The sequence below is a fragment of the Lepisosteus platostomus genome, chromosome 18 (genome assembly GCF_059453375.1).
Source record: "Lepisosteus platostomus isolate fLepPlt1 chromosome 18, fLepPlt1.hap1, whole genome shotgun sequence".
In the NCBI taxonomy this organism is placed as follows: domain Eukaryota; kingdom Metazoa; phylum Chordata; class Actinopteri; order Semionotiformes; family Lepisosteidae; genus Lepisosteus; species Lepisosteus platostomus.
The window spans coordinates 5,527,273-5,554,234 of record NC_142628.1 but is presented as its reverse complement, the minus strand read 5'-3'; the positions used below and the strand labels follow the sequence as shown (position 1 = coordinate 5,554,234).

At 39.3% G+C, this 26,962-nt stretch overlaps 2 protein-coding genes across 3 annotated transcripts; one reads left to right on the top strand and one right to left on the bottom strand.

Annotated features, from left to right (window-relative positions):
- Positions 1–35: 35 nt before the first annotated feature.
- Positions 36–18,796, bottom strand: ric8a (RIC8 guanine nucleotide exchange factor A). 2 transcript variants are annotated; one of them, XM_088611853.1, is made up of 11 exons: positions 18,545–18,796; positions 15,669–15,716; positions 15,250–15,267; positions 9,713–10,333; positions 9,319–9,413; positions 6,986–7,136; positions 5,774–5,869; positions 5,423–5,567; positions 4,619–4,763; positions 3,696–3,815; positions 36–1,332 (listed from the first exon to the last, which is right to left on the bottom strand). In XM_088611853.1, the coding sequence occupies exons 1-11, from the start codon at positions 18,632–18,634 to the stop codon at positions 1,212–1,214; spliced, it is 1,650 nt and encodes a 549-aa protein (XP_088467979.1). In that variant the 5' UTR covers positions 18,635–18,796; the 3' UTR covers positions 36–1,211. The 2 variants fall into 2 exon arrangements, with proteins under 2 accessions (XP_088467979.1, XP_088467980.1); XM_088611854.1 differs by lacking the exon at positions 15,250–15,267.
- A 2,590-nt stretch (positions 18,797–21,386) lies between these two features.
- bet1l (Bet1 golgi vesicular membrane trafficking protein like) lies at positions 21,387–25,690 on the top strand. Its single transcript, XM_088610964.1, has 4 exons — positions 21,387–21,485; positions 22,164–22,255; positions 22,653–22,709; positions 23,525–25,690. Exons 1-4 carry the CDS (start codon positions 21,467–21,469, stop codon positions 23,690–23,692), a joined length of 336 nt encoding a protein of 111 aa, XP_088467090.1. The 5' UTR covers positions 21,387–21,466; the 3' UTR covers positions 23,693–25,690.
- Positions 25,691–26,962: the final 1,272 nt, after the last annotated feature.

Sequence of the window (26,962 nt, the reverse complement as noted above, 5' to 3'; positions counted from 1 at the left end):
TGGATTATTATGACCAGAAAGGACAACTCTAAGAAGAGGGTTTCAAAAACATTTATTTCAATATTTCACATTGGACTTTGTTTCAAATTAATAAATTAATGAAGATGTCTATTTTTGCTCTAAATGAAGCCACCAATTCCCATAGTAATTCGGGTACATCAGGAGAAGAGTCATGGCTCGTCACAATGTAGACAGGATTCGGCACCTCCGGTTGTACCAACTGCGTGCAGGTATCTTGGAGATGACAATATTGCAGCTTCAGCGTGCCTGCAAGACCCACTGAAGAGAGAGAGTGTCACGGATTGTGCCAAGTCCTTATAGTGAACAGAAAAGGGCAAGAAAACATCAACACCATTTAAGCATCGGAACTGCAAAAGATTACAAAACTTTGGTGAAAAGGTTTTAGTGCTACAGGTGAACAGAGCCTGCTGAGGAAGGTTCCTTTGTTTCAGAGATGGGGAAAAAAGCATACTTTGTTGTTGTTTTTTTGCTCTTTACTTTAAACATCTTAAACATAAATGTTAGATACAGTACAACATAATAGAGTGAAGCCAGAGCACAAAGTAGAATTGTGAAAAGAGATTCTAAAACTACAGTTTTGTTTCTTTTTTCTTCAAAATTGGCGAGAGGGAGTGATCGCTACAAAATAGTTAACGGACATGCAGAAAAAACATTTTTGATTTTACATTACTCTTTCAGCCATATCAGGAACAGCCTAATCTTAAGGAAAGAATTAAGCACCTAAAACACAACTTACTAGGCACAACTGAGAAAGGTTTGAGAAACATTTGCTAGTTCATGGTCTTTACAAAGCTGTATTTTGCAACAAGTCAATGACTAGCCAAAGATTCAAAAGTTTGACATAACCAAAACAGGAGTTTTTAGAGTTATAAAGCGTAGAGGAAAGAGCACAGTTCTTGTTACAGAAATGCAAAGTACCACTTGAGCATTTCAGCACTTCTCAGTATTTTTTTCTGGAAACTCCATGCCATTCCTTACACTTTTAAGGAAACATTCGATGTGAGCTGTATTTAATGAACACCTTGTGTTTATCCTCTTGCCGGAATGGGTTCTGCAATGTACAGCAGACATGACACCAGAAAACAAAGGTAAAATCAATGAACTGGAATCAGGAAGTCTTTTTCCCTTCAGGCTCGTGTTACACAGCACCAGTATCGTATGGAGCAAACTCTGATCAAGTGTGGTTCCAGTTAGTTGTCATCGCTGTCCGAGTCAGACGACAGCCTCTGCTCAGCCACTCTGTGCATGTCTTCTTCTAACGTCACCAGCTTGCCATCCGGTCCCACTCTCATAGGCTGTATCACCTGCTCCCTGAAAGGAGAGATAGCAGCTTTTAACCCAAAGCAAATCAACATGAAATCTGTAGGTTTTAGATTTAATTGACAAGCCCACGATGGCACAGAGGTTAGCGCTGGGGCCCTGGGTTCTGTTCCTGGGGTGCTATGTGTGTGTGGAGTTTGTATGTTCACAGGTGTTCACATAAGTTTCCTCCAAGTTCTGCGGTGTCCTCCCACAGTCCAAAGACATACCGGCAGGTTAACTGGCTTTTGGGAAAACTGGCCTTAATGTGAGTGTGCATCTGCCTGCCTTGTGATGGACCGGGACGATAACCTTGCACCCACTGCTGGCCCGGATAGACTCTGGCTCCCTTGTGACCCCGTATTGGATAAAGCAGTTAGAAAATGGATGGATGACTACACCAATTATTTATGTTGCCCATATAAAGGAGGATTTACCTATTTAAAAAAAAAAACCCGGTTTCTAACCTGCTCGGTATGTTCATCTACAGTATCGGCTTCAGGGGGCTTTTTTTCTCAGCTGAACGCAGGTTGCTATTGAACTGCATAGTGGCCATTAATGATATATCAGCCCCGAGCAGCGGGTGAGCTGTACCCTGCAGAGTGCTTAAAGGACAGCAGCAGTGCCTCCCACCCTGCCTTCTTAACATGCTGTCAGTCATGCTGGAGTGACAGCTGCCCCTCACTCCAGTCGTCCCTCACGCTGTGAGCCTTTTGCATAAGAGGATCACTTGAAAACATCGGTGCCAAATGTCGGGTTGACACAACCCTGTCTGCCTAGGACAGTGCAGCTGGCAGGATTTACAGCTGTGAGAACTATCGGGATTTCGGCATGAATGGCTCCTAAAATGGGACCTGATCTTCATCTAAGTCAAAATAATAAATCATATTTGACAACGTTAGGAAACATCTCGGTGAATGGAAAACAATATGTGCTCTGCTGCCTGGATTTGAGTCTAAACTGGGATATTCAGCGTCGTTTTCCCATGAGCTGCTACCCCATATACAGGAAGTTAGCGTGTTAGTTGCACAAGCCGTCAGTGCAGAAAGCTTAGGAAGCAGTCGGAGTGGCATTATCCAGATCTGATGATAAGCAGATGCACTGAATGAATAAAAATAGAGTTGGTATATTGATTGTCTAGAGCTTCTTAATGGGTACAGTGTAACAACATCACTGCCTGCAGAGAGGGTCCTATACATCTACAGTCTTATTGCATGCAGGCACTTGTTTATTAGCAAAGGCATGGTGTGCGTATGACATTTAAATCTAAGAGGAGACGACATATCAGTGTGTATGACAGCCTGGGATGTGACAGACTCCACATTACATGAGCTGTCAGGCTAATCAAAGACTTGTACTCCAGAGGTGACACATTATAATTTATTTGCATTATGAATGACATACTTCCATGGTATCCTAGAGGATGCTGAAAGTTTTGAAATATGCAGAAATCCACAGGGAGGGGTATTTATTGGTAACTATGTCTGACTGGCAATGTTACCCAGTGCATATCAGATTAAGAGGCTAACACCTGAGATCAGGATAATACCCTGCAGCCCATCCTGTCTCACACAGAGCTTCATTAACAACTTCAAACACTGTTTGTTTTCCATCAGAAGTCAACAACGTGCTCCTGGATGTTTATTTTCACGTGACAATGTGAAAGTGAAAGAGAGCATGTTGAAGAGCAGGGTGTTCAGACAAAGGCCAGGGTTAGTATGAACAAAAACAATAGTGAGCATGTTTGAGCTTGGAGAGAAATTAGACCGCAAAAACTGTCAGCAGCACCAGTGGCATGTTGTACGCTTCGTGTTCGACAGCATGGCAGTGTAATCTTCTGTTGTTTCCACCCATTGCAGTGTTGCAACAATGAATGAACATCAATTGCTGATTACAGGTATGGAACTTAAAAGCTGTACAGTTCATGTATAACTTACTGTAGGTACCTGCAATGCATATTTTCTCTTGCTTTCTGTATTTTCCTTCAGCAAAAAAGATGACAATTTATGTCAGATGCAATGTGCTGTAGTTGATATTCATACCGTGCCTTACGTTTTCTCAACGTGGATTTGAAAATACGCCAACATTGGAGACCTTGACAAATGTGGTATGAAACCCCCTGACATTTCTAAAATTATGCTCATCTGTTTTCAGTTTCTCTATGTAAATCCTCTCAATGTAATTGAGAGTCATCACATACAAGGGCACGAGGAAGGCACCATGGGCCACAGAATTCAAAAAGATTGAAAGATTCTTCTGCTTGACAGCTGTGAAATTGAAAAGCATAAATTCTATACTGTCCACAACGTTTGCTAATTTTGAAAATGATTCAAAAGACATCTGTTCTACTGTCTGTCAGTAGTGCAATTTCCTACCTCGAGAGTTTGTCGAACATATTGACTAACTTCATTGCTTCATATTCTTTTTGTTCATCTGTCATTCCCTCCATGGGGTTGGGTAGTTTCTCCTCTACACGGCCTGTCACTGGATTAATGCTGAAAAGGAACAACAAAAAATAATAATTTACCTAAAGGCGATTTATAGACTTTGAAGTTAATACATAATGCGCCATGAAATATTCTAGTGATGTGCTTACTAAGTTCTGAGTTAAAGGCGAAGAAGACAAACTGTGCTGGAAAAAGCTAGCACAACGCTTGCTCGATCTGATTAAAAGAATGCCATTTGCTATTACAACACATCATCCTGAATTCAGTCAATGGTGAGGGTCCAATCTCACAGAAATGAACTGCTTCTTTTTCGAAAGCAGCTTTTTTCAGCACTGGACTAAGGTTCCGTTTTAAACCTGACTGTACATCATCAATCACACAATCAGATACGGAATTTATACTGAAAGCAGCTTTCTCGGTCACCATCACAATGCACATGTTTGATGTGAAACCACAAATGATGATCATATATTAATGGTGAAAATTGTTCAACAGTAATACTTCACTGCATTAGATGCAATACAGACCATACAAAGTATGTATTTTTTGTGGTCTGTATTTCAAGCTATCATCTGCCAGGTTGTGGGTTCGAGTCCCTCATGCAGACACTGCTGTCTTGAGCGAGGTGCTGTACCCCAGTTGCTCCAAGTCTGTGGGGAGCATCATTGCGGTGGTCATCCCTGTGATGGACTACTGGTCCATCCAGGCTCGGGGGGCAGAATATGTGCTCTCTATTCCTCTTAACGCAGTAGAAACCAGGATATGTTCACGCCAGAACAGCTGCTGTGGCTCTGGTCTGGATTTTCGCTCGACCTTTTTCCCACTCGTAATGGGTAAAGGGTGCCGCTTACTTGGGTTTTGCTTCCTTGTACTCCTCCGTGTCCGTGTCTTCGTCCTCCGAGTACCTGCCTTGGCTCCTTCCGCCCCCCATCAGGCCCCGGGCGGCCAGCAGGCCGGCGGCGTTGCCATAGCCGGTGTACTTGACGAACCTGGAGACTGAGCGCAGGACACAGGGAGGCCCTGAGGAGCAGCCGGGCCAGTTCTCCACAAACAGCCAACCACAGTTTGACCGTGCAAGAGCGGATACTCACTGGGACCACACTGTTTTAAAGTCAATATCAAGTGTCCCAGCGCAAACAAGCACTTACTGAGTGTGCTCTCCAAGCCTGTGGTCGTTAAACCCAACCAGACAGTGTTTCTGAACAAATCGGACCTGTGACTGTTCACAAACACACACTTGAAGCAGAACAGTAGGATGGCTTATAATGCACATACATCACAATGAGCCTAGATCAAATTTCCTTCTCAATGATTAAAAATGCATATGGATGTTAACCAAGAGCTGTATTCACTCAGTTCACTGATAGAGTACAATTTAAGAAGGGATTATACAAAAAGACAAAAGGGTTCCCATTTAAAAAAACGATGAAAAAGGTTAAACTACTGTACGTAACAAGGTAAATACTAATGATCTAAACCAAACCAAGAAAGTGTTCAGGAAACATTAAATATATATTTTTAAATGCACACCTGGCATCAAGGCTGACTCCAGCCCGGTCATAAGGTCATTCTTGCAGAGCACTGTACAATAACTGAATTTCTTTCAGTTTCCAAATACATAACAGTCTGTGCTCCAGCTGTGGAGCTCCACTCACCACTCTCCTTGCAGAGCACGAAGAGTAACTCCGCAGCGCAGTGCTTGACGTCAGTGTCTATGTGTGTCATCAGACGCACCAGCTTGTTCCGCAGGGCGCTGCCCACCTCTGGGCGGTTCTTCACATCGCGCAGTGGAGGGAGAACCTACCAGGACGCACAGCCAAAAAACAGAAGGCCAAACACGATGGCTTTGAGCTGAAGGAGGCAGTGTGAGAGACCTACAGCTATGACAGTTAACCACACTGAACAGGGAGTCATTTGTGGCTGCTGCCCCCAGAAACACTGTAAGGTAACAGTGCCTCCACTGGTTAACAAAGTACAAGGCGTCGTAGCAGAAAAGCAGGCCTCACCTTCATCCTCAGGAATTTCCTGGTCTCTCTGTGAACGCGAGCACTCTCTGTTAGGAGATTCAGGGAGGGGGTGAGGGTCTCTTTTAGCTTGTGCCCCTGGCATTTAACAAAAAGAAAAGCATTCGATTTAGAAAAAGTAACAGAGAAAAGGAGAAACAGTTATGCACAGTTGTGTACCTGGCAGTGGTCTGAGCCAGTGTTGTCCATAAGAAGATAGGTGACACCACTACAGACAGAGTTGGTGCTGAGTACAGAATTCTTGAAGCCAAATGTTTCACAAGTTTGTTAGTTTAAAAACTCTATACCATGTCATCTTTAAGATATATATATAGTATATTAAAAATGTTTACAAGTTTTAAAGCAGATTTTAAAATGAGAATCTCCAGTCAGTTTGAGTAAGGCCCCATGACAAGGGCTTCATATTCTAATTCAAATGGACCATATATACCGAGATGCATTAAAAACGAAAATCTGTGTTCCGTAAAAAAAAGTATTAGAACCAGAAACGTGTACAATAGACAATTATTCACTAACCCAGCTAATACTGAAATTGCTTTTAATGAGAATTCCAGCTCCTGTTTGTTTTCCTGAATACCCAGGGCCCATCTGCAATGCGTCTCTGTTGTAATACCTGCCTTAAAAACACTCACAAGCAATCAAGCAAATAATCAGCGCAGCTCCTTGCAGACGCTCTCGTGCGAAAAACACAATACTCTCCAAGGCAAAAAAATCTCACTGGTGCCTTTTCCTAAATTCAAAGGGATTCAGTAAGCTGGAAGGCAACCTAGGCTTTCAAGCACAGCCTCCTTAGGTTTGAACACCATCATATGTCATATTTACCTCCTTCAGCTTTCCTCATAAGCTTAAAAGACTGAAAAAACTACAGAGACAAACTGTGAATTTAAATTTAAATTGTATTTAGACCCTTTTATGAAACTCCAAGTTTGAGAAGCAACATTTATATTTCATTTTAAAAAAAAGATAAGCATGATGAGGCCATTCGGCTTACTGTATGTTGTTCGAGTTTCACTGAGAGATGCAAGGAGACGGTAAGATAATAACAGTATCCCACGTAAGAATATGCATTGCAGAGAACAGCAAAAACCATGAACAGCTAATTATACATCCATCCATTTTCTAATCTCTTCTTGCAATTCAGGGTTGTGGGTCCCTGTAGGGGAATAATCTCTAACCCCAGAACGGAGGACTCACCCGATCCAGCCTCTTCTCCATGAAGTCCAGCAGCATGTTGACGGCGTCCATATTAACCCCCATGTACTCAATGGAGCCCTGCTGGACCTTGGGCATAAGCAGCACGTCCAGGCACATCAGGGGCAGGTTCCCCAGCAGATTCACTGTGTGACTGAGACACAGACCCTGCACTCAGATGCTGGAAGTGAAATCCTAGACCGTGAAATTCGGCCTTCATAAACAAGCATCGTGTTCGATCATAGCTGAGCCAAGGTGGGTTTCTGTACATCTGAACTGGATTTCTTTAAGCCTAGATGTGCTTCAGATTGTTGTCTAATCAGAAATGTAGTCTAGAGTCGTTTTCTAGCCCTTAAGAGGCAGGACTCTCTTGTCTGTCTCTTTTGATGTGGGATAAATTAGAGCAAATTAAAGCAAAATTCACTGGACATCTGGAAAAAAGTCAATGGCATTCTTCGCACCAAGTCAAAATTTTGCAAACTTTCACTAATGTGGAATATTGTTCTATTAATTACTAATTCACAGCCTTTTACTTCTCTGCCAAAATCCTCAAAAATGTTTTATGCTGTAAGTGATATTTTTGATGATAGGGCACTGCGCCTATTTTGCCTTTTCGTCTTTCTGTTTTAATTTTGTTGTGACCCCCCTCCTTATCTTCGTTTTGATCTATGCTTGTGGTACTATATGGTAACATTATCTAATGATTTAATAAGAACTTTACCATCTGCCTCTTGTTTAGTTACACGGCCTGGATGAGCAATTGGACTGGAAGTCAGGAAAAGAGAGATGTACAGTGTAGGGGCACAATTCTACAATTTCATTAGACTTAACTCTCACTCTCTGACAAACACACACTATTATATGACCCGCAACGTCTCGTGTAGAATTACATGATGAAATTATCCTTAGTATGGCATCATATGCATCAATAAAAACATTCATTGATTTTAATTCCCTGAATAAAGTCACTTGGCACAGGGTATCCTCACGAGGTAAATGTGCTTCTTTAATAAAGCTCCCGCTGTGTGTTGAGAATTAAATGATGCCACAAAATAAGCTGAATTCCCAAAGAAACTGACAAGAAACTCTGCTGAGCTACAATATGTAAGGGTCACAACGTTCTTCAGGAGAAAGGGTGCTGCTTTGCCACATAACCCTGCTCACTCATCCATTTTCGAACTGCTTTACGGGTCAGTCCAGGGTCGCAGGGCAGCCGGAGCCTATCCCAGCAAGCAACGGGCGCAAGGCAGGGTGCACCCTGGGTGGGACACCAGACACTAGACTGTCATGATACCCCAATACAATCTTTCCTTATCTAAGAGACAAGGAAATGTTAATTTTCTGCTAATTACTTTTATAACCGTCACAAAAATTCAATTCCCTACACTAACATCTTATTCTAATATGCAACTTGGTCAGCTATTAAATTACATAAAATGAAAACACAGAAATGTACTAAGACTAGTTATGGGCGTAGTTTAAGTACTCCAGTGCAGAAAAATGCACTAGATTTTTTAGGACAAAAAGATGTTTCCTGCACAGAACCAGTCAAATTCTTTTCAAACTGTATTTCAAATTGTATTTGTAAATGGAGAAGATTATTATTTACCATTTGTTTCCCTTTTTTCTTTTTCTACACAGGCCTTCCATGCAGCAGATTTACAGATTTTTTAAATCAGTGAATTAAAAATCAAACCAACAAAGAAATAATTTACTTAAGTGAAGAATGATTTGCAAGCACAAGATAGTTATTAGTCGAATGTGCCGTACCTGCCTTTCTGTGAAAGTCACTCATTTCAGAACAGCAGGTCTTTAAGCCAACAGATGGCTGCTAGGGTTTAGTCTCTTTAGCAGACAAGCGCCTTACTAGCCTCTGGTAAAGAAGCTGGGGCTGTGCTGTTAGCTGCAACTCCCCTGGTGCTGCTGCTGATGGTGTTTATGGAAAAGTGCTTCCAGGCAGCCTAGCCATTTCAAAGCAAACAGAAACTCTCTCTTAACTGTCAGGACCGCCCATCGTCCTATCTGTCATTTCATTCATTCATGGTTTTTCTTCCCCAAACTGGTTAAACTTCCCAGAATGCAAGAAATTAAAACAGCCAGTAGAACAGGTAAATTAGAACATTCTCAAAGGGAATGCCATGGTTATTTTAGAATGCTGTTAGTTCTGTTCATGGCTGTTCTGTTTAATCTTTGCTGATTGAAACACATTTAAAACAGTTTAAAACAGCCTTCTGTTAACTGAATCATCCAATGCAAGTATTCATCATATAGCCTATTTTGAATTGAAAAAAGCAGCAACAGGTTTGCTTGTAGCTTTGTGAAAGGGAGTCTGTTACCTGTGGAATTCCTCTGTCCTGTCCTCACCATCTGCTTTGCTCATCAAGCAGTGCCTCAGGATAGCTCCCAGACGTCTGTACAGCGCCGCTTCTTCCTGCAGATCGAGAGATCACGCCCAGGGTGTGAAAGTGAACAAAAGTGTCACGAAACAGCTTTAGAAATTTGTCTTAAGGATTATGTGCGGTCTTTTACGTGTTCGCTTAACTTTCTACATGATTTCCCCGATAATTCTTTCCTACTTCCTGATCAGATCTTTCTTTCTTCAAATCAAGGGCGTCTGTCTTCCAACCGATGAGATGGAGAAAGTGTTTCTGAGGAAGTGAAAGCGCTCGGGCGATCGTCTCGGTACTTGTGTGAAATGGGCAATACGCAACCCCCTCTGTCCGGCCTCACCTCATCCACATCGCGGCGGTTGGCGTCAAAAGTGATGTTGAAGAAGATCTTCAGGATCTCCATGGCGCGCTCCGTCTCCTGGCGCGGGAGGGGGACACCGGGATCGCTCCCATCGGCCCGCGCCACCTCAAAGGTGTCCAACCAGCGCAGGCCCAGGGTGCTCTCCAGCGCGTCGGCAAGCAAGCTGACGCCTCTCAGCTCGTGGGCCAGCTGCCCGCGCACGTCCACCCGCAGCGCCGTGAGCAGGAAGGTGAGCCGCAGGTCGAAGAAGCGCACCTCGTGGGTCCACTGCCGGTCGTGGCAGAGCTTGAGGCGCTCGGTCAGGCCCACGATAAGGCGCAGCTCCGCGCCCACTTCCTGCGCGGTGGGGCTGTTGAACACGATGTTGCACAAACATTTCAGGGCCTCCACAATCACGTCCAGGTCCGGGATCTCGGGGGTCACGCCCTCGCTGTGCTCTATACCTGCGTGCCGGCTCAGCGTCTGGACGGCCTTCCGCGCGGTGAAGGGCCCCAGGCAGTTCTTGTCGCGCGACAGAATCCGAATGGTCTCCAGGCACGCCAGCTGGCAGGAGGGCTGCAGGTCCCGTTCCAGGAACCCCAACACCAGCTCCCCCAGCCTCTGGAGGACCCCCCCAAAAAATCCCAACAAAATCCACGTTAAACCAATAAGCGCGATGAGCTGCACAAAGAGGTCACAGGAACGGGATTTGGACCAGCTTTGTAATCCTCAAAGCATTTTCGGAAAAGTAATAAGATTAGTTGTAAAGCGAGAAAAAACACTGAACACTAACAAAAGACATCATTATGATTCATCATTCTGCAGTAAAAAAAAAAAACATCTTATTCAGCAAGGTTTAGCCAACAGATGCTTAGCCAGAGTAAAATATACTGTCAAATAAGCACAATTCTAAAACACATTGGTCCACATTCTTGTAAAAGACATGGAATTCCTGGGAGAGGCACTGAGATGTCTATTATTGACACGGTAGTGTGGAGATACTAGCACTGTCCAGTGCAGATGGCAACAGCGAGGGGCTCCAGCGTGGCCCGGCGAGGAAAGGTCACGGCTTATAGCTCAGGGTGGAGGGGCAGGACCTGAGCCTTGTCTTTTGTCGACTGCGACTGGGATTCCGCGGGGGACACAAAGGACTTGACTGTCACTGGGTTTGGCTGTGATGAAAATAAATAATAATAATAATAATAAAGGTTTCATTCAAGAGGGGGCTATTCAGTCTTCCATGTCACTACCCTGTTAGTTTCTTAGTGATCCTAAGATTTTGTCCAGCCAGCTCAAACTGGATTTACCAATTCTAATTGTTTTTCAGGGCCTGAAATAATGCTGATTAAAGGATCTATTGAATGTTAACTCACTAATATGTATATTTGTATCAGTCCAAAATGTATTGAGACAGTAATGCCTAAACTCTCATTTTCACTACGAACTCTATTATTTATGGACTTTCTAAGTATTTTGTTTTAGAAAATCAGTTCAGTTCTTTCAGTTCTACCATCCTCGTCGAATTAAATTGATAGTGATGAACCTCTTTATTTTGAAGGAACTAAACTATGGGGACAAATCTCTCTTAACGGTCAGAGACGTTTGCTGTTGGACAATCCCATCAACATAATGCAATTCAACCGGTGTTTTGGAGAAAGTGAAAGACATGAAAAACCTGACCATATTACGGAACCACAGCACATCACCTGCATGGCAAACATTCTGCATAGCAATAACAACAATTTGGAAACTACTGAAGAAGAAAGAAACCACAGGTATAATTATTCAGACAAGAGTGGGCTGACCAGCTGATGACCCAGAAATAAACAGAGCTGCTAAGGAACCCCCTAAAACAACCATCAGTGAAATCACAAACAAGCTCCAGGGTGCAGGGATGAAAATATGAAGATCGTCAGTCTGCAGAACACAGAGACAGCTAAATGATAAATATTACACCACAAGACGAAAACAACGTAAGCAGCAAAAGTATAAAAATCAAAGCAAAATCTGCCTGCAAGTTCAAAGATGAGCCAGGAGGGACCACATTTTGTTCCTGTGCACCATCTGTTCATACTGGAAAACCAGCACCAACATCAGTGACTTACTGTTTCAAGCAAAGATGAGCACTACTCACTGCCTTCTGCTTCCTTTGTATTTTTGGGGTGCACAAGGAGGTGTTTCTCTCAGTTTTCTATTTATTTTCTGACTTGTAAAAAACACATTTTTACTTATTACAATTAAATCATAGCAATAAATACTCTTTATCTCTTTAAATAATTATTTTATGGCAGTTTAGGTCAAAGAAACACACTGGATTCTGACAGAACAATGGCTACAGCAATGAACAGTTCGCAGTGGAGGGAAGAAGTTACACCATCAGGAGCTTTCACATTTGAGTGCAGATGCATTGAGCTGCTAGCCTCAGGGAGAGCTGTGATTATAATCAGTTCTTCTGCTCTTCATGATTAAAAAGGAATTAAAAATCACTGTGTGGCTGGAACAAAAAACACACCAGTGACAATCTTGGTGACAAGATTATAGTATAGCTGGTGACCAGCTACAGTAATCTTAAACTTTTTACTAAAACCCTAAAACCCGAAATGTTAAAGTTTCAATGAATAGTACATATTTATATAAACATAAATGACAATTAATTAAAAATCTAAAGATGCTAACTTCAAATTGCCTCTCAGTTATAAAGTTTGGCATCCAGGGAAGACTTTAAAATGAAGGTTATACAAACATTATTACAGATCCAGATCAAGCATTCATTAAATGTATAATTTCTTAAACACTCTATTTGTATAACATTAGAATCCTACCGCTGCCACTGAGTGCAGTATATCTTTAAGGGCCTAAGATAGACAGCCAAAACCTGTGCCCTTCTAGGTCAAACCACCTTAACAGATCCATTATACTGTACATAGTAAACCCTCTTACATCTTCAGTGTAAAAGCTAATCAGCAACAGGGAAAGCAATCTGGATATCAGTGGCACAGTGCCAGAGGCCCAGAGAGCACCACTTAGCATACCAGTATTATGACTACTGGGGCAGAGGCACTGACAAGTAAAACTAAACCTGCGTTGTCTGCTACTGTACATTTTCCATTGGAGTGAAGTACTGAAGGCTTGACTGCTTTCCAGTTTTGAACCAGACTTCCACAAGAAAAGCTATGGAAAAGTTGAAAGTTTCTCTTACATGCACCCTTTTCAGCGATGGGCAACCAAGAGTCAAAACAGTAGAACATTTGGGAGCTACTGACCTTGCAAGTATGTTTCAGACAAAGATTTAATGCTAACGACTAATGCTTGTTGCCAAATGGCTCTTTTCATTAACATGACCACAGATGGAGGCTCTGTGGTCTGATGGTAACTTTGTGAGCAAGACGTACTGTTGAGACTGCAGTAATGCAGAGGCAAGGAGACCCAGACTCCAAACTCTGCTTCATACCCTGGATTCTTTCAAGAAACAGAAAGATGAGCTTCTCGGATCAAAAAAAACTAAATTATTATCATATTTTGACAACTTCTAATGTAATGATGATCATGTTTGCTTTGTACTGTTTACGCCACTGGAAAAAGAAGTTTCTTTTTCTTCTTCTGTTCCTATTTCAAAACAAATTATTCAGTTAATGCTATTAAAATGCGGCTTTTTATCTAGGTCACATCAAAGTCCCTTACTAAATGTTGCAACTAATAGGTAACCATTTAAGAAACATTTGCAAGAACTTTCAAACAGTGCAGGGACATCACATAGAGCATTAGGGGTTTTAACACAGCAGGCGTCCAAAAAACAAAATAATTTAAGCGGAATGATCCCCTATCTTCACAGAAGAATTGGCTGTAGAATGCATTGGGTACATTTAGGACCAACAAATCCTGACTTAATAAGGAGTATCAGCTAATTGGAAATGCTTAATGTCTTTCACTCTGCTACCAATGATACAGTCAGGTGGGAAGAACATTAATTAGCTGCAGTGTGGCCTCATCGTAAGCTATCTGCCCGAGTGTCCTAATAAGTCAGGCAACGAACCACACCACTTTCCCATCCTCCAGCCTGCTGTAACAGCTGACCCCTGCTGGCCACATAGGGAATAAGAATGAGGACAAAAACTACAAACCCACATTTGAAATATTTTGGCCTCAGTAGAAGCGTGTGGCAAAGCACAAGTTGCTAATGCAAGTTTTGGTTAAAGACCAGAAGTATTCAGCTAAATGAATTCCTTACAATGCTGCTAATATTGCAGATCAACTTAGATCAATATACAGTAGTAATAACATGGAAAAATGGTGTATAATTGCAGGACTGGAACACCTCAAGTGTTGAGTGTGATGCTTTTTAAAATGCTCTATACACTACATTGCCTCTTTGTGCATCAGCTAAACAACCTTACAGTTTCACATCACACAATCTCAAGTTGCTCCAAGAGTTACATCACACAGTGGACAAGAGAACAGATCCTGCAGTTCAATTCGATTAGAAGAAAACAAACCCTCCAGCTGAAGAGACGCTTGTCTGGAGACCTCTGTTGACAAGGTGCAGTACAAACCACAGGGTATCTACAGTATATCATGTACAGTATAAACACCAAGGATCCAGTCTGAGAGAAATATTTATTATACTAAAGACCAGATCAAATCAAAACTTCAAACCAGTCACAAACTACAAAAGAGTACTTCCTGGCAGATTTTTGTTTGTCATTCTTATGCTTTTACTTAAAGTTACTTAGAGTTAGAAATCTGCAATTTAGTAAAAGTGTCCAGTTTACCCTATTTCATAGCCTGGTTTGTAAGACTGACACTGTTAAACAAAACCAATTAAACCAACATTTATAAAACAAATGTTGAAATAAAACCAGTACGAATGTCGAAAGACATAAATAGCATCCAAAACAATTATTTAAATGGAATAATCCCCTGGAATCATGGGACGTCAGAGGAGCTGTTGTTAATGCGTTCCTTAGCATGTGTCAATGTAGTTCCACCAGTTCTACAAACCTGTGGTGCTTTGAAAAAAGGAAATGTTACAGGCAAATTTCTCGCATATTAAAAAAAACTTTCAGTGCCAGATGGGGAAAATATTTACAGACATTCAATTAGCTTGTTCGATCCGTGTTTGAGTACACATAACAGAGCAAACCTGCTTGAAAACTTTGAAAGCTAAGCTACAGAGACAGTAAACTGACTATTTCGAAATCCTGAAGTGGAGTGTGGACACCCAGGCCTTATTTTATTATTACCCAATACAAACTAAACTTGCCACCTCACAATGATAGGTGACCATGTATGTTTTTCTTCCCGTTCGGAAGTTGGTGCTTTCGCTTGTTTCTTTACTCGTATGACCACAACCATATCATTCACTATGCCTTTAAATGTGAAGAGTGGCCTGATGCAGCTTATTTGTCCATATCCATTATAAGTTCATATTGATCCATATTCGATAACTACTTTATACAATTCTCCAACAATATTAAATAAAATAAGCCCTGGGTTCTATAAAAGTTTATCTAAAACTGCTATTTATTCTACAGTTATACCTCTTCCAGGTTCTCTTCCTAACAAACAAGCATGCAAGAAAAGGAAGAAAAATTGAAGGTTAGTAAATATGTCTTCTGATATACAGAACAACAATTTGATAGATATTTTCTAAATGAACTCCTTTAATCATCAGGGGCTTTGCTCTAAATTGAAGACAAAAGCTTTCTGGAAGTCTTGTGTTTTGATTTTTATTATTTAATTCATCTGGTAAACAATTAAAATGATTGGTTTTGTTGTTGATCAGCAGCATTTCTCTATAGCAATGTGGTTAGTTGACAAAAAGACAAAGAAGCAGAAGTCAGAGACACTGCCTTCATACTTTTCAAGAGTCTGAAAAGTGATGACAGAGCATGCTAATCTATTACTTCTCTGAGCCTGTTAAATAATTGCACTGAATAACAAGAGATAGTAACCATACCTGTCTTTCTTCGCACTCATCTGCTTCAAATGTGAAACACTGGCTTTTCTAAAACAGAGACACAAAAAATATATATAATCAATTCTTGGCAACTCATTTTATATCCAGGTAATGTCATCATTTATGAGAGACACCAAGAAGAAAAAAATAACCACTTTTGTTGGCACATACATAAAGGTGCCATGAATAAAGATAGATATTGATTAACAACTTCGTGTACAAACACCACTAATGGGAGAAATATGTCCTGCTGGGAAAAAAAACAGCTTGTTTGTTTTTTGCCTTCATGCATTATTAAGAGCAATCACTCATAACTGACAAAAAGGTTTTTTTGTTAATTATGCAGAATGTTTTACAAATTAATGCTTTGTCTCAGGAAAGAAAAATAATCATTATTTTTGCAACTCTTACTTTGTTATAATGATTAGTTAGGGATCATGACTACATTTGGGATCATGTTTAAATGGGGGTATCACTTTCTACGTATGGCCTGTTACAATCCACAACTTTCTATCTTTGCATTGTTCTTCTTCAAATTGTCTAAAACCAAAAACTTTTTTTTCAGTTTTGTATCGTGGAGACTCGCTTAAAAATGTTATTCTTTCTTTTGGTCTGGGGGTATCTCAGTTTTACCTCCTGGAAGGCCTTATTCTAACCTTTCAAGGAAGATAACCTACATGACACCCATCGTGTAGAACAGGAAAGTTGAGTGGAAGCCGGAAGTATTCTGGGGATGAGTTTTTGTCTTCCGTTCATGTAAACTTAACAACTTTTCACATAATGTCAACAAAAGTAAACGCTTGCTCTTTTACTGTATGTAGTCCCACACTATGTACAGCTAATTAGGGTATATCAACATGCAACAGGAAATGACATTTCTAACCCAATTAGGATATGGCTTTAGGATACTGCTGGTGTCAGTCTGAAAGAACAGCTTGTTCTGTCTGTTGCTGTTTGAGATGTGCTAGGGGCAAAAAGCTACAGTACAGCAGCATCACATTCTGCTGAGCGTTCCTTCCAGAAGAAGAGCAACAGAGATACTGTTCAGGGGTATGTAGTCAACGTGACTTCTGTGAGGCACCAGGTGACTTACTGGTCTATAACAGGACAGTTCAGATGAGCTGAGCTGCACATGGCTCAATGATCTAATCCAATTTTCACAACACGCAACGCAGAACAGACCAGAGACTTCCTGGGCAGGATGAAAGGAGTTCCTTGACATTCACGTCAAAGAAAGGCAGCGTATTGAGGAATTACCTCAATGTTCTGTTGCAGAAGTATCTTTAAGTGTGATTTAAATGAAAAGTACATGAAAAGAAAGAACCATTAGTGATATCAGGGGTTTAAAGGAATATCACATATGCTAATATAGATATAAGCATGCACTATTTTTGCATGTACAAAAATACAGATTACAAGGTGGGGAAAAAAACAAAATCAGATTTTATCATATTGATAGTTGACCTGTTTTCACGCTGTGTTTGATCATTTTCAAAGTTGAATGGTCGAACCTTTTTCAGTAGATACTGTACATTCATAAACAAATGCAGACATTGGGCATTTTAAATGCTTTGACAAGAGATGGAAAAAGACAAGGACAAAGCCCAACCCCAATCTTAACTATGGATTTCAAGCTCCTTGCTGATTAAAAGTATCTGATGGTATTGATCTACTCTAAGGCTGTTAATATTCTTTAAAACGTTTATCAGATTTAGGCACTAAAAGTATAAGAGGCTCTTACACCCTCATTATAACAGTGATAACTAGTTGCATTAAATGATCTTTAAGTCATACCATGTAAAATGTAGAGAAACAAAAAATACACACAAAGTATCTTCATTTCCACACCAGATTTCACAACTTCAGAGACCGTTATATACAGTACTTGCATCAAAGCAACTGTATGGAGTACCTACTCTGATAAGTAAAAACAGTTCACAAAAAACATTAAGTAAAAATAATAGTAAAAAGTTGCCTGCTGATGTATTATTCAGCTTGCTAGAAGGAACTTGGAGTGAAGCTTGGGTTCCAGAGCTACATATTAAAATAATAATGACTTCAATTAAGATATTTACTACTACACTTGAAATAACAGCTGCACAGAATAAATCAATAGTTTGCTACACTATCAGAATGGCAACTATGGTGAAGGTGCTTTACACACCTACTATTAACACAGAGCTGTATCTTGCACTCTCAGCCCAAGACCATTGCCCCAGTCTTCCTGTATCTCCAAACCAACAAAGATCTAGATAATTTTAAGTATTACGTATACGTTTTGTTCTTCAAGGCTGTGATGGTGATTATTGATATAAAAAAATAATGTTACATTTCTGCCTGCATTGCACTACCCAAAAGCATTGGTATCAATGACAAAATAGCCTGGGCAAACAGTATTCCAGCGAGTGGATGTACCATTATGTAAAATTATCATCGTTAAATAATTCTGTGAAATAAATGTAAAAGTTACTACCAAGAATATACGCCCGCGTCTTAGGGCGACACTGTTGCTATGGCTAATTATTTTCATTTAAAATTTAAAAATGCAAACTGTATCATTGTGAATGGCAGTTTGATTCAATAAAATTAAATGCATTCAAGCTGACAACCAGGGCTCCCTAATCCAGATCACATCGAAGCTATTAAATATGTTACACTTAGGATGTTCACATCATGTCAGGATGGTAATGACAGAAAACATGCATTTCTGTAAAAATAGAAGGTAGTCGGCTAAACACACTAACAAATCACGGATACTGTATACCCTGCATTTCGAAGCCCACACATGGAAACACGGTTAACGGATACGAATCTTATATATAAAAATACAAGATGTTAACCAAATACGTATAAAAATGAAAAATACTAAATTATACCTCCTTATTGTAAGCCTGCAGTGCCTTCAATGCGGCATCTTGGTCTCCTGTTTGCATCGTTTCTATGATGGCATTGAATTCCATTTTCATTGCTGTATTACAGACGCAGTTATTGTTGTTCAAGTCAAACTGACAACCACATACACGCCTTGCTTTGGGTAATATTCCGATGTGTCTCACTGCGTTACCTTACTCTACCAGCTCTTATCCCTGAAACTCGAAAGTCCTGGAACAAGATTAACGCAGGATTGTAAGCGTGCGTAAGGATTTCTGGGAAATGTAGTTTTACGTTTTTGTTTCTACACGATCAGGTGCAAGTCTCTAGGTGTAATACTGCTACAATATGCTGGGGATGTATTGATACAACGCGAGGTGTTGAGATAGACATATTCACATTGTTTTAAAAAAAGGGTACATTTAGGGTTTGCAAAACCGCACTCTTTTTTGCTCTTTTTCTTGTGTATCTCTTCCCTTTCTCCCTGGTGTTATTCTTACAATTAACTGGTGAACATACCGTCCACAAATCGTCTTATATAAAAGAAAAGTGCTTGGAAAAGTGACCCTGCGATTCACTAGCCTTATTAACAAACATTTGATGAGCTTTTACATTTGAATTCAACAACACGACTCATTTAATTATCCCCCTTGGAATAAGGAATAACACTTCTATTGCAACAAAACAAAGAGTGAAACTAATCACGATACTAAGCTAAAACTATACTAAAGACAAAGTTGCCAGTCACTTAACCTTCTTACGACTTGTACAAAAATATTTCAATATCAATTCTCAGGTGGGAAAAATTCCTAAAGATTTTCTATGTGTATGATAGTTAAGTGTTGAATCAAAGGACTTGTAGAGACTTTTTAAAATACTTTATTTTAAAAAAAAACTGATTTTCCAATCAGTACGTGGTACTAAACATATGATACTTAACAGGTCATATTTTACTCCTCTCCTTAACAAAATTAACAATTGGACTAACCCAGAGGTCTGTATATTTTCTCAGTTGTTATGTGTCCTTCTTTCCTTCTTTTTGGTCAATACAGTGTAGAAAATGGAAAGTATAAGCGGAAAGTGTGATCCTTTACTGGTAGCATTAAACTTGTGGGTTTATACAATGTGTAGGATTCTGCTTATTTAAATTTAATTTATGTTCTCTGGTTCGTGTTTCAATGTTGAATCTGATGAAGTCAATTGGATTGCCTTTAAGGATTTTGCATTCCCCTTGTAGTATTCCCTGCTCAAGACTAAAAATATTTTGCCTATCAGTATATGACACTCACAGATGTATGGGAATGTATCTGGACACCATTCTCTGGAATGATTCAAGAGCAGTAATGATGTTCTTATAACGTGCTGATAAAAAAAAATGTTCACAATATTCTACAAAAACACTGTTTTGCCCAAACATCACTTTATTTACATTCTAGACATTTAATCATAATTTCTAACTCACTCTCTGCCTTCCCCACATATAAATGATGTACACACCTACAGTAAGTATGTATCATAAATGATCTGTATTTAATTCACAGGTCCAAAACTGAGCACAGCGCTCCAGCAGTCCAAGACAACGATGCTAACCAGGGTGTCACCATGCAGTTAGTTAAGCCTGTCTTGCTTGACTTGTTAGAACAGTTTGAACAAATAACAGCAGCTATGGATGTGACATATGGATGTGACCATTTTCAGAAAGGTTTTTAATAATGGTCCTCATAAAAGATTGAGTCTCAGATTCTAGCCTTGAAATGAAAATTGGTCATAAGGATAAAAAAGAGATATAAATAAGGGATGTATACTCAAGGGATGATACTAAGGGATGACATAATTAATCTGGCACTACAGGGTTAATAGTTACATCTTTCCTTTCCTTAAAACCAATTAGTAGGATGCCATTAGGCCCTGGCTGGCCTATCTGTTAATTTTAGGGGCTTCTAATCCCTGCGACTCCACCACCTCTGCTATGCTAATTGTATTTAATACAGATCTTGGCCTTTGCTCAGCCTGAGGAATGTTGTTGATTTCTATCCTGATGACCACCCCTCTAAAATAAGAAATATATCACTCCTTTCTGTTTCATTTCCTAAAAGCTTCTGATATTTAAATCTGTATCTGTTCTTATGCTGTTGTAACACTGAAAAAAAACTTTTATTATATTTGGTTATTATATCTTTTTAAAATAACTCCCTACTCTTATCGAGAAATGCCCAGGGATCTTTAATGAGCGCTGAGAGTCAGGACCTTGGTTTAAGGTCTCATCCGAAAGACAGCACCCACTACAGTATTAGGACCCACACAGACCGCAGGGTGGGCGCCCCCCACTGGTCCCACTAACACCACTTCCAGCAGCAGCCATAGCTTCCCAGGAGGTCTCCCATCCCAGTACTGACCAGGATTAACCCTGCTGAGCTTTAGTGGGCTGCCAGCTGTGAGCTGTGAGCTGCATGATGATGTGTCTTCTGGCGTTTGTTCTGACTATTAATAGTTACAAATATATCAAAATAATTGTAAATTAGGCAGTTCTGCTTAATTTCAAAATGAATTTAAATTATAATTGATTTTATCATTTTACTCTGTTTTATTGTCACAGTAATTTGCAAAAAGATATTTCTTTCTTCCTGATTGGCGAAAATAACAAATATGATGTATTTTTTTTTTTATTTAGAAACGAAACAATCGGATTAGTTGCGTATATTTTAGGATTATTTTATAGTGCACTTATTTTTTTTATTGAAAGACAAGGCCAATGTATGTTCCAATCTATTTATTCCAAAGGGCAACTCCAATAAAATCAGCATTATATATGGACGAGACATTAATAACATTTTTACTTTCAAACATTACCCTATTAATGTAACAGGATGTGACGTCTCCGTTACTTTACCTTTAACCCTCTTCCCAGAAGAAGGAAGTCAACAAAGATGGCTGACTGGAATAGAGGTAGGAAGTGGACACGTAGTCAATTCTAAATAATATTTTATTGGTTTAATAGTGTTTTTGTGTGGTTGTATAGTCTGAAAGTTTCTCTTGACAAGTGTGTTAAACGTATATAAAGTTGTGGATACTAGGTGTTGTAAATTGGACTAGAACAAGTGAAATAAATATAATTATGATGCTTCATCAAGCTAATAATTGATCGATGTAACGAGTATAACGATTGTTACAAACGAGATATCGCTGAATCTAAGTAGAGTCATAAAAATAAAGACAGCATTTAAGCTGATGATGTGCATGCTGTAAGCGTCCTAAACATTATTCAGACGGTTGTTTACTTCGTTTAATCTACTTAAAACGACTCAAGGGACGCTGATCGCACAGAGTAGTTTGTATCAAACAGGTTTCTGATCGTTAAATTGTGGCATCAACCGGGGGTAATTAAGGGTGGGCAGAGCTCTGCTTTCTTTAAGGCTTCGTCTGGCACCCACACTTGGTCATAATTAATTCAAATGGTTTTCCTTTTCCGCGTTATATAATTTGTTTCTAGTGTGTCTGATCGTCTTCAAACATGCTTATATTATCACTGTGAACTGTGTTCGTGCTGCCTTGAGACAGGCTTTGAAACGGGTGCTCACTTACTTTGTGATGCTCTTCTCTCTTGCTGTTTTTCCTCGTGGTAAGGACATGGCTCTGGTGCTGTGGATGAGATGCTGGATGTTGAGAATAAGCTCTTGGCAGACAATCTGGCCACTAAAGTCTCCAGACTAAAATCAGTATGTATTTAAAACTCTTACTACACCTTGTGGCATATGTGTGTTTTTAAAATGATTTTAAAGCGTTTTTTTTATTTTCCAAAACATTTATCAGTAACTTGGTAATAGATTTATGATCTCATTTGTTTTAATTTGCAAAAGTAGATTGTAAATGGCCCATTACAGATAGACCGATACAGAGACCAGCCTACTATTCTCTAATAGTATTGAATTCCAATACACTGCTCATGTGTTTGTACAAACCTGGGCTTCACTTTGTTTCACAACATTTTTACTATCAGAACTAAGAATGCAGTTTACCAGTCGTATCATACAGAAACAAAAGATTTACTACAGGACTCTGAGATACTGCTGTTGCACACTCCTTAATAAGTGTTTCTATGCTTTTATTTAACAGCTGGCCTTTGAAATAGATAAAGAAGCTGAGGACCAAAATTCCTATCTTGATGGCATGGTAAGAGCAATTTGCAGGGCCTAAGAGAGTTAAGATATGAATTTGAAACATTATTATGCTAATGTGACTGGGAATGCAATTTGTTCATTATAAAGTTTGTGATAGTACTGTTGTTCATCTACAACTTCAGGATTCTGTGGCAGCACCTTATTTGGTTGTTCTGGTGACTGGACAGGACTGAAAAAGTAGCTGCGATAGCCTAAAGGGAAACAAAGGAACAGGATTGACTTTAAGGTCAAGAATGACTTGCAGCTGAATGTTGCAAAACTCTTAATATACTCCACCAGAAAAAAAAACTGATGACTTTGATGATAAGTAACATTTTTGGGGGGATTTTTACATTACATACATTTTTGGGGGATTGTTAAACATTATGGAAACAGCTATGTGGGCTCACAACTCTATTGATAGTTCTGTTATAATAATAGGAATAATAGGAGCTGGAGTCATGAAAGTTAAGAGTTTTAAAGCCATGCTCTGGTTTGCAACTATTGCAGGTGTCTTAGTAACAGTTATTTTGGTTTGTCTGTCTGAAATATTCCACTTGTGTCGTGTCAATTCTTATGCCTACAAACTCCATGTTCTCTCCCACTTGTGGGTATACAGGGGTGAGTTATATATTGAGGTGTATTTTGTTACACAGAATCATCTTCTTTGCAGACAAGCAATAAAATATTAATTCCACTTGTTCCTAACTACCTAGAACTTTAGAGTTTTGTGAATCACATGACCCTTAACATGTATTCCTACAAAAGCTAAAACCTGTTTTTAATTGGACTTGTGCTGTATTTACACGTTCTTTTTGTTTTCTCAAGGACTCAAACTTTTTGAGCACCACAGGGCTCTTGACAGGAAGTGTGAAGAGGTTTTCTACAATGGTTCGCTCTGGAAGGGACAACCGGAAGATTTTGTGCTATGTCTCCATTGGACTGGTCTTAGTTTTTTTTATACTTTACTACCTAGTCTCTAGGACACAGACGTAAAGTGGACAAAGGGAAAAAGTTTTGTTCCTTAATTGACAAGGGGTTTGCAATGAGTTTCTCAATTATATGAGAAATTGAAAATAGTTCCTAATGATACAGGCCTCATTAAGCTCTGATCGTTGTGGTGAAGCACCCCCAAAAGACTGAAAAACCGCCGTTTTTTCCCAGTAAAACTGAAATTCACAGAACGCAATATAATCTGTACATCGAAACACAAAGGTTTCTGGTTTTAACCCTGATTATAGCAACATTTCTCTGTGCATTCTTAAATGTGAAATTTCATCCTGTGAAAGAGAATGAGAAGGTTTGCTGGTATCCTGATTGCAGAATGCTTCTTGGTGGTTTGGTTTGTGGGGAGTGGGTGTTCCTCATGTGCGTTTCTGCTTCTCTGGAATATTCTCGTACCTAGGAGTAATTTTAAGATTATAAGAAATGAAAACGAAGGTTAGAGAGCACCAGAAAACATACTCCTATGACCTACGAAGTTATCCTAGATGATAAACGGATCAGGAATGGGAAGAACTACTAGTTGTTTTTAGAGTGGTGAAAGAGGGAGGCAGATCGGTTTGTCTTTAAAATATTTAAGACAGGGGGAGTACACAATTTAAAGCTGCTGTAATGTGGCAGGTGAATGAAGGTGTGCTGTAGAAAAAAACAGAAGTCTTTAATTTTTCAGTATTTTGCAGCTACACCTAGGACCTTGTAATATTTCAACATTGGCACAAGGTTATTATTATACTACAGAATACACTTACATGGAAATATTTATTCTTCTAAGTTAAATTTTGAATTCTAAACTGTGATAATGATATTTTTATTTTGGGTAATCAGGAAGTTCTTTTTTCTTTTGTTAGAATAAAGGTGATTATCAGTTTTGGCTGTTGAAAAATTAAACAAGTCCTTATTTAACTGCAGTTGGTTTAGATCTGAACAGCTGCTTTGAACACGCAGATAGTAAGGCAGCTTTGTTGTTTCTTTTCAGAATGTGACTGGGGAAGTTCAGGATACAGATAATCTATTTACCATTATCAAAGGGATTCATTCTAATTAGTAACAGATCAGTAATTAATTTCCAGATAAAAGGTTTTAAAAGGTCAAACTGCAGCTATATTAAAGGTTTAAACAAATAAATATTGTACTTCTGTATACATCTTTGATGCTGCTAGCTGTGCCATCTACAATCCATGGGGGCTTTTATTCAAAAATAAACTAATACAGACCCAGAACAGTAGTCTCAATCATATGACTTCTAACAAATAATCATAACATAAAATAAAAAATGGAACAAGCTTCATAATCAGCTTTGTTATTTGCTCTTGACGGAACATATATCAAGTTTCTACATTGATACCAACTGTTTTGTCAGTTGTTTTTCAGGTACATCTTACATGATACTTTTTATAATATTTTTAAACCTCAAAGAGAAGTGAAGAAAAGTCTAAAAGAAAAGCTTCAAAGCAATGTTGATTTTTGAATGGTGAAACTAGCGTTCATGTTTGTTGTCTGCTGTGTCATTTGTTTTCCTTTAGCATGACAGATTGCTTAAGAAAAATATTGCCATTAGCAGGCAAATGAAGCATATGGTACTGACTATGCATTTCATTGACTGTACTTTCCTTGTGTTATTTCATTGAAATATTGAAAATGCAGACTAACAATTTGTCAGAATGTCAGTCTTGAAAGAATTTTCAGAGCATAATCATGTTAATGATTATATTCCTTTTAATGTATAGAATGTTTGTAATAAACTTCTTAAAAAATAAAATGAGTATTCAGTGAGGGTAAAATGTCAAGCCCTTAATATGTTCTGTGCTTGCTTAATTCTTTATCAAATGTTTGTAATACTGTATGTGAGGTGGAAACAAAAATGTGTAATATTCTGGGTTTTTATGGTGGTGAACATTGCTTGCAATACAAATCGTAATGTATTGTGTTTTTATTAAACACTCCTTCTAAAGGAAAGTGTAATTTAAATAAAAGTAGTTTTTTAAAATACAAGTATTTTGTGGTAGCAGAATCACAGAAAACTGAAGACTGTTGCTAAAGGTTCTGAAGCACAATTGTCTAGACTGAACATGTCGAATAAATTCAGTTTCAGGTCAAGAACATTAAGGATTGAATAGTTTATGCCACAGGTGAGGTTTTCTTTAGTCAGGCATTCCTGGTTTCTTTCTGTTTTTATTGTTACAGTTATACCATTGTTAGTGCTTTTTGTGTATGCAGCTTAAAATAGAAAATTAACATTACTAGCAGTTGTCTTGCACATGATGTCCACTGCACCAGATATGGCTAGCTATATTAATAAATGGGTAGTACTTAGCTTCTTTTTAAATTATTAGAATGTGGAAGGTTCTTTACATTTATCTGTGATATTTTACCATTTCTGCATTCACAGAGTTGAAAATCTTCCATGGTATGGACATTAATTCTGTAGGGAATCAGAGATTTGAGCTAAAGGAGATAATTAAAATTAAGCTAATCATGAATAGAATGCATAGGGTAGAGTTTAATTGTAATTTATAAGTTGGGGTATGCCAAAGAGATTTACATTGGAGGTACAAATATTTGTCAGATTTTTTTAAAGACATGAACACAACTGAAGGTACAAATACGTGCAGTAATTCAAGTCACAACCAGGAGGAGGCCATTTAAGCTAGGTTCATCTGGCTTGTTTGGTAGTTTGTAGCTAATTGATCAAAAGTGCTCATCCAGCTGTTTCTTGAGAGAAGGTTATCACCTTCAAAAGCGTGGCTGGACAGCTTGTTCCACACGTCTGCAACCGAGACTCTCCAAGTAGCATACCTGTTAAACAACCTGCAGTAAGATTTCAAACTTGTAGCCTCTTCTCATCAGATCTTAGAAGCTACTGGCAGCCGCACTGGGGTACAAAACCTAACAGGAAATCCAGGCTACTGCTGAAAATGATGTTGGTGGACTCTTCCATCTGGACCGAATTTCCAGGACGATGTTCCAGTGCAGCGATTGGGGACTCGGGGCTGTGGGAGGTGTTTACCCTTGTACACTCTTGAACAACCTGGAAATCCTAGTTCCCCCTGAATTCAAGCAGTAGGGTTGCTGGTGCTGAATGACTGTCGCCTACACACAGAGCAGAAGGGTGCTGCACCGAAAGTAGTGCGTCCCCTTCTGTGTGCAAGCACGTTGGACTTCTTTAGCATGAGCAAATCTACATAAAGGAGTTATGATTATTAATTGGTGTAACGCTTCTAATTTTCCTTGGCTTCGGCGCGTTAACGTATCGATGAATAAAAC

Coding starts and splice junctions, on each gene's coding strand:
- ric8a (XM_088611853.1), bottom strand. CDS start 18,634: ATGAAAATGGAATTCAATGCCATCATAGAAACGATGCAAACAGGAGAC. Junction 15,717..18,544: donor TGCAGGCTTACAATAAGGAG/GTATAATTTAGT, acceptor TCTCTGTTTTAG/AAAAGCCAGTGTTTCACATT. Junction 7,137..9,318: donor AGGACAGAGGAATTCCACAG/GTAACAGACTCC, acceptor TCTGTGTCTCAG/TCACACAGTGAATCTGCTGG.
- bet1l (XM_088610964.1), top strand. Junction 22,256..22,652: donor AAGTCTCCAGACTAAAATCA/GTATGTATTTAA, acceptor TTTATTTAACAG/CTGGCCTTTGAAATAGATAA. Junction 22,710..23,524: donor ATTCCTATCTTGATGGCATG/GTAAGAGCAATT, acceptor TGTTTTCTCAAG/GACTCAAACTTTTTGAGCAC.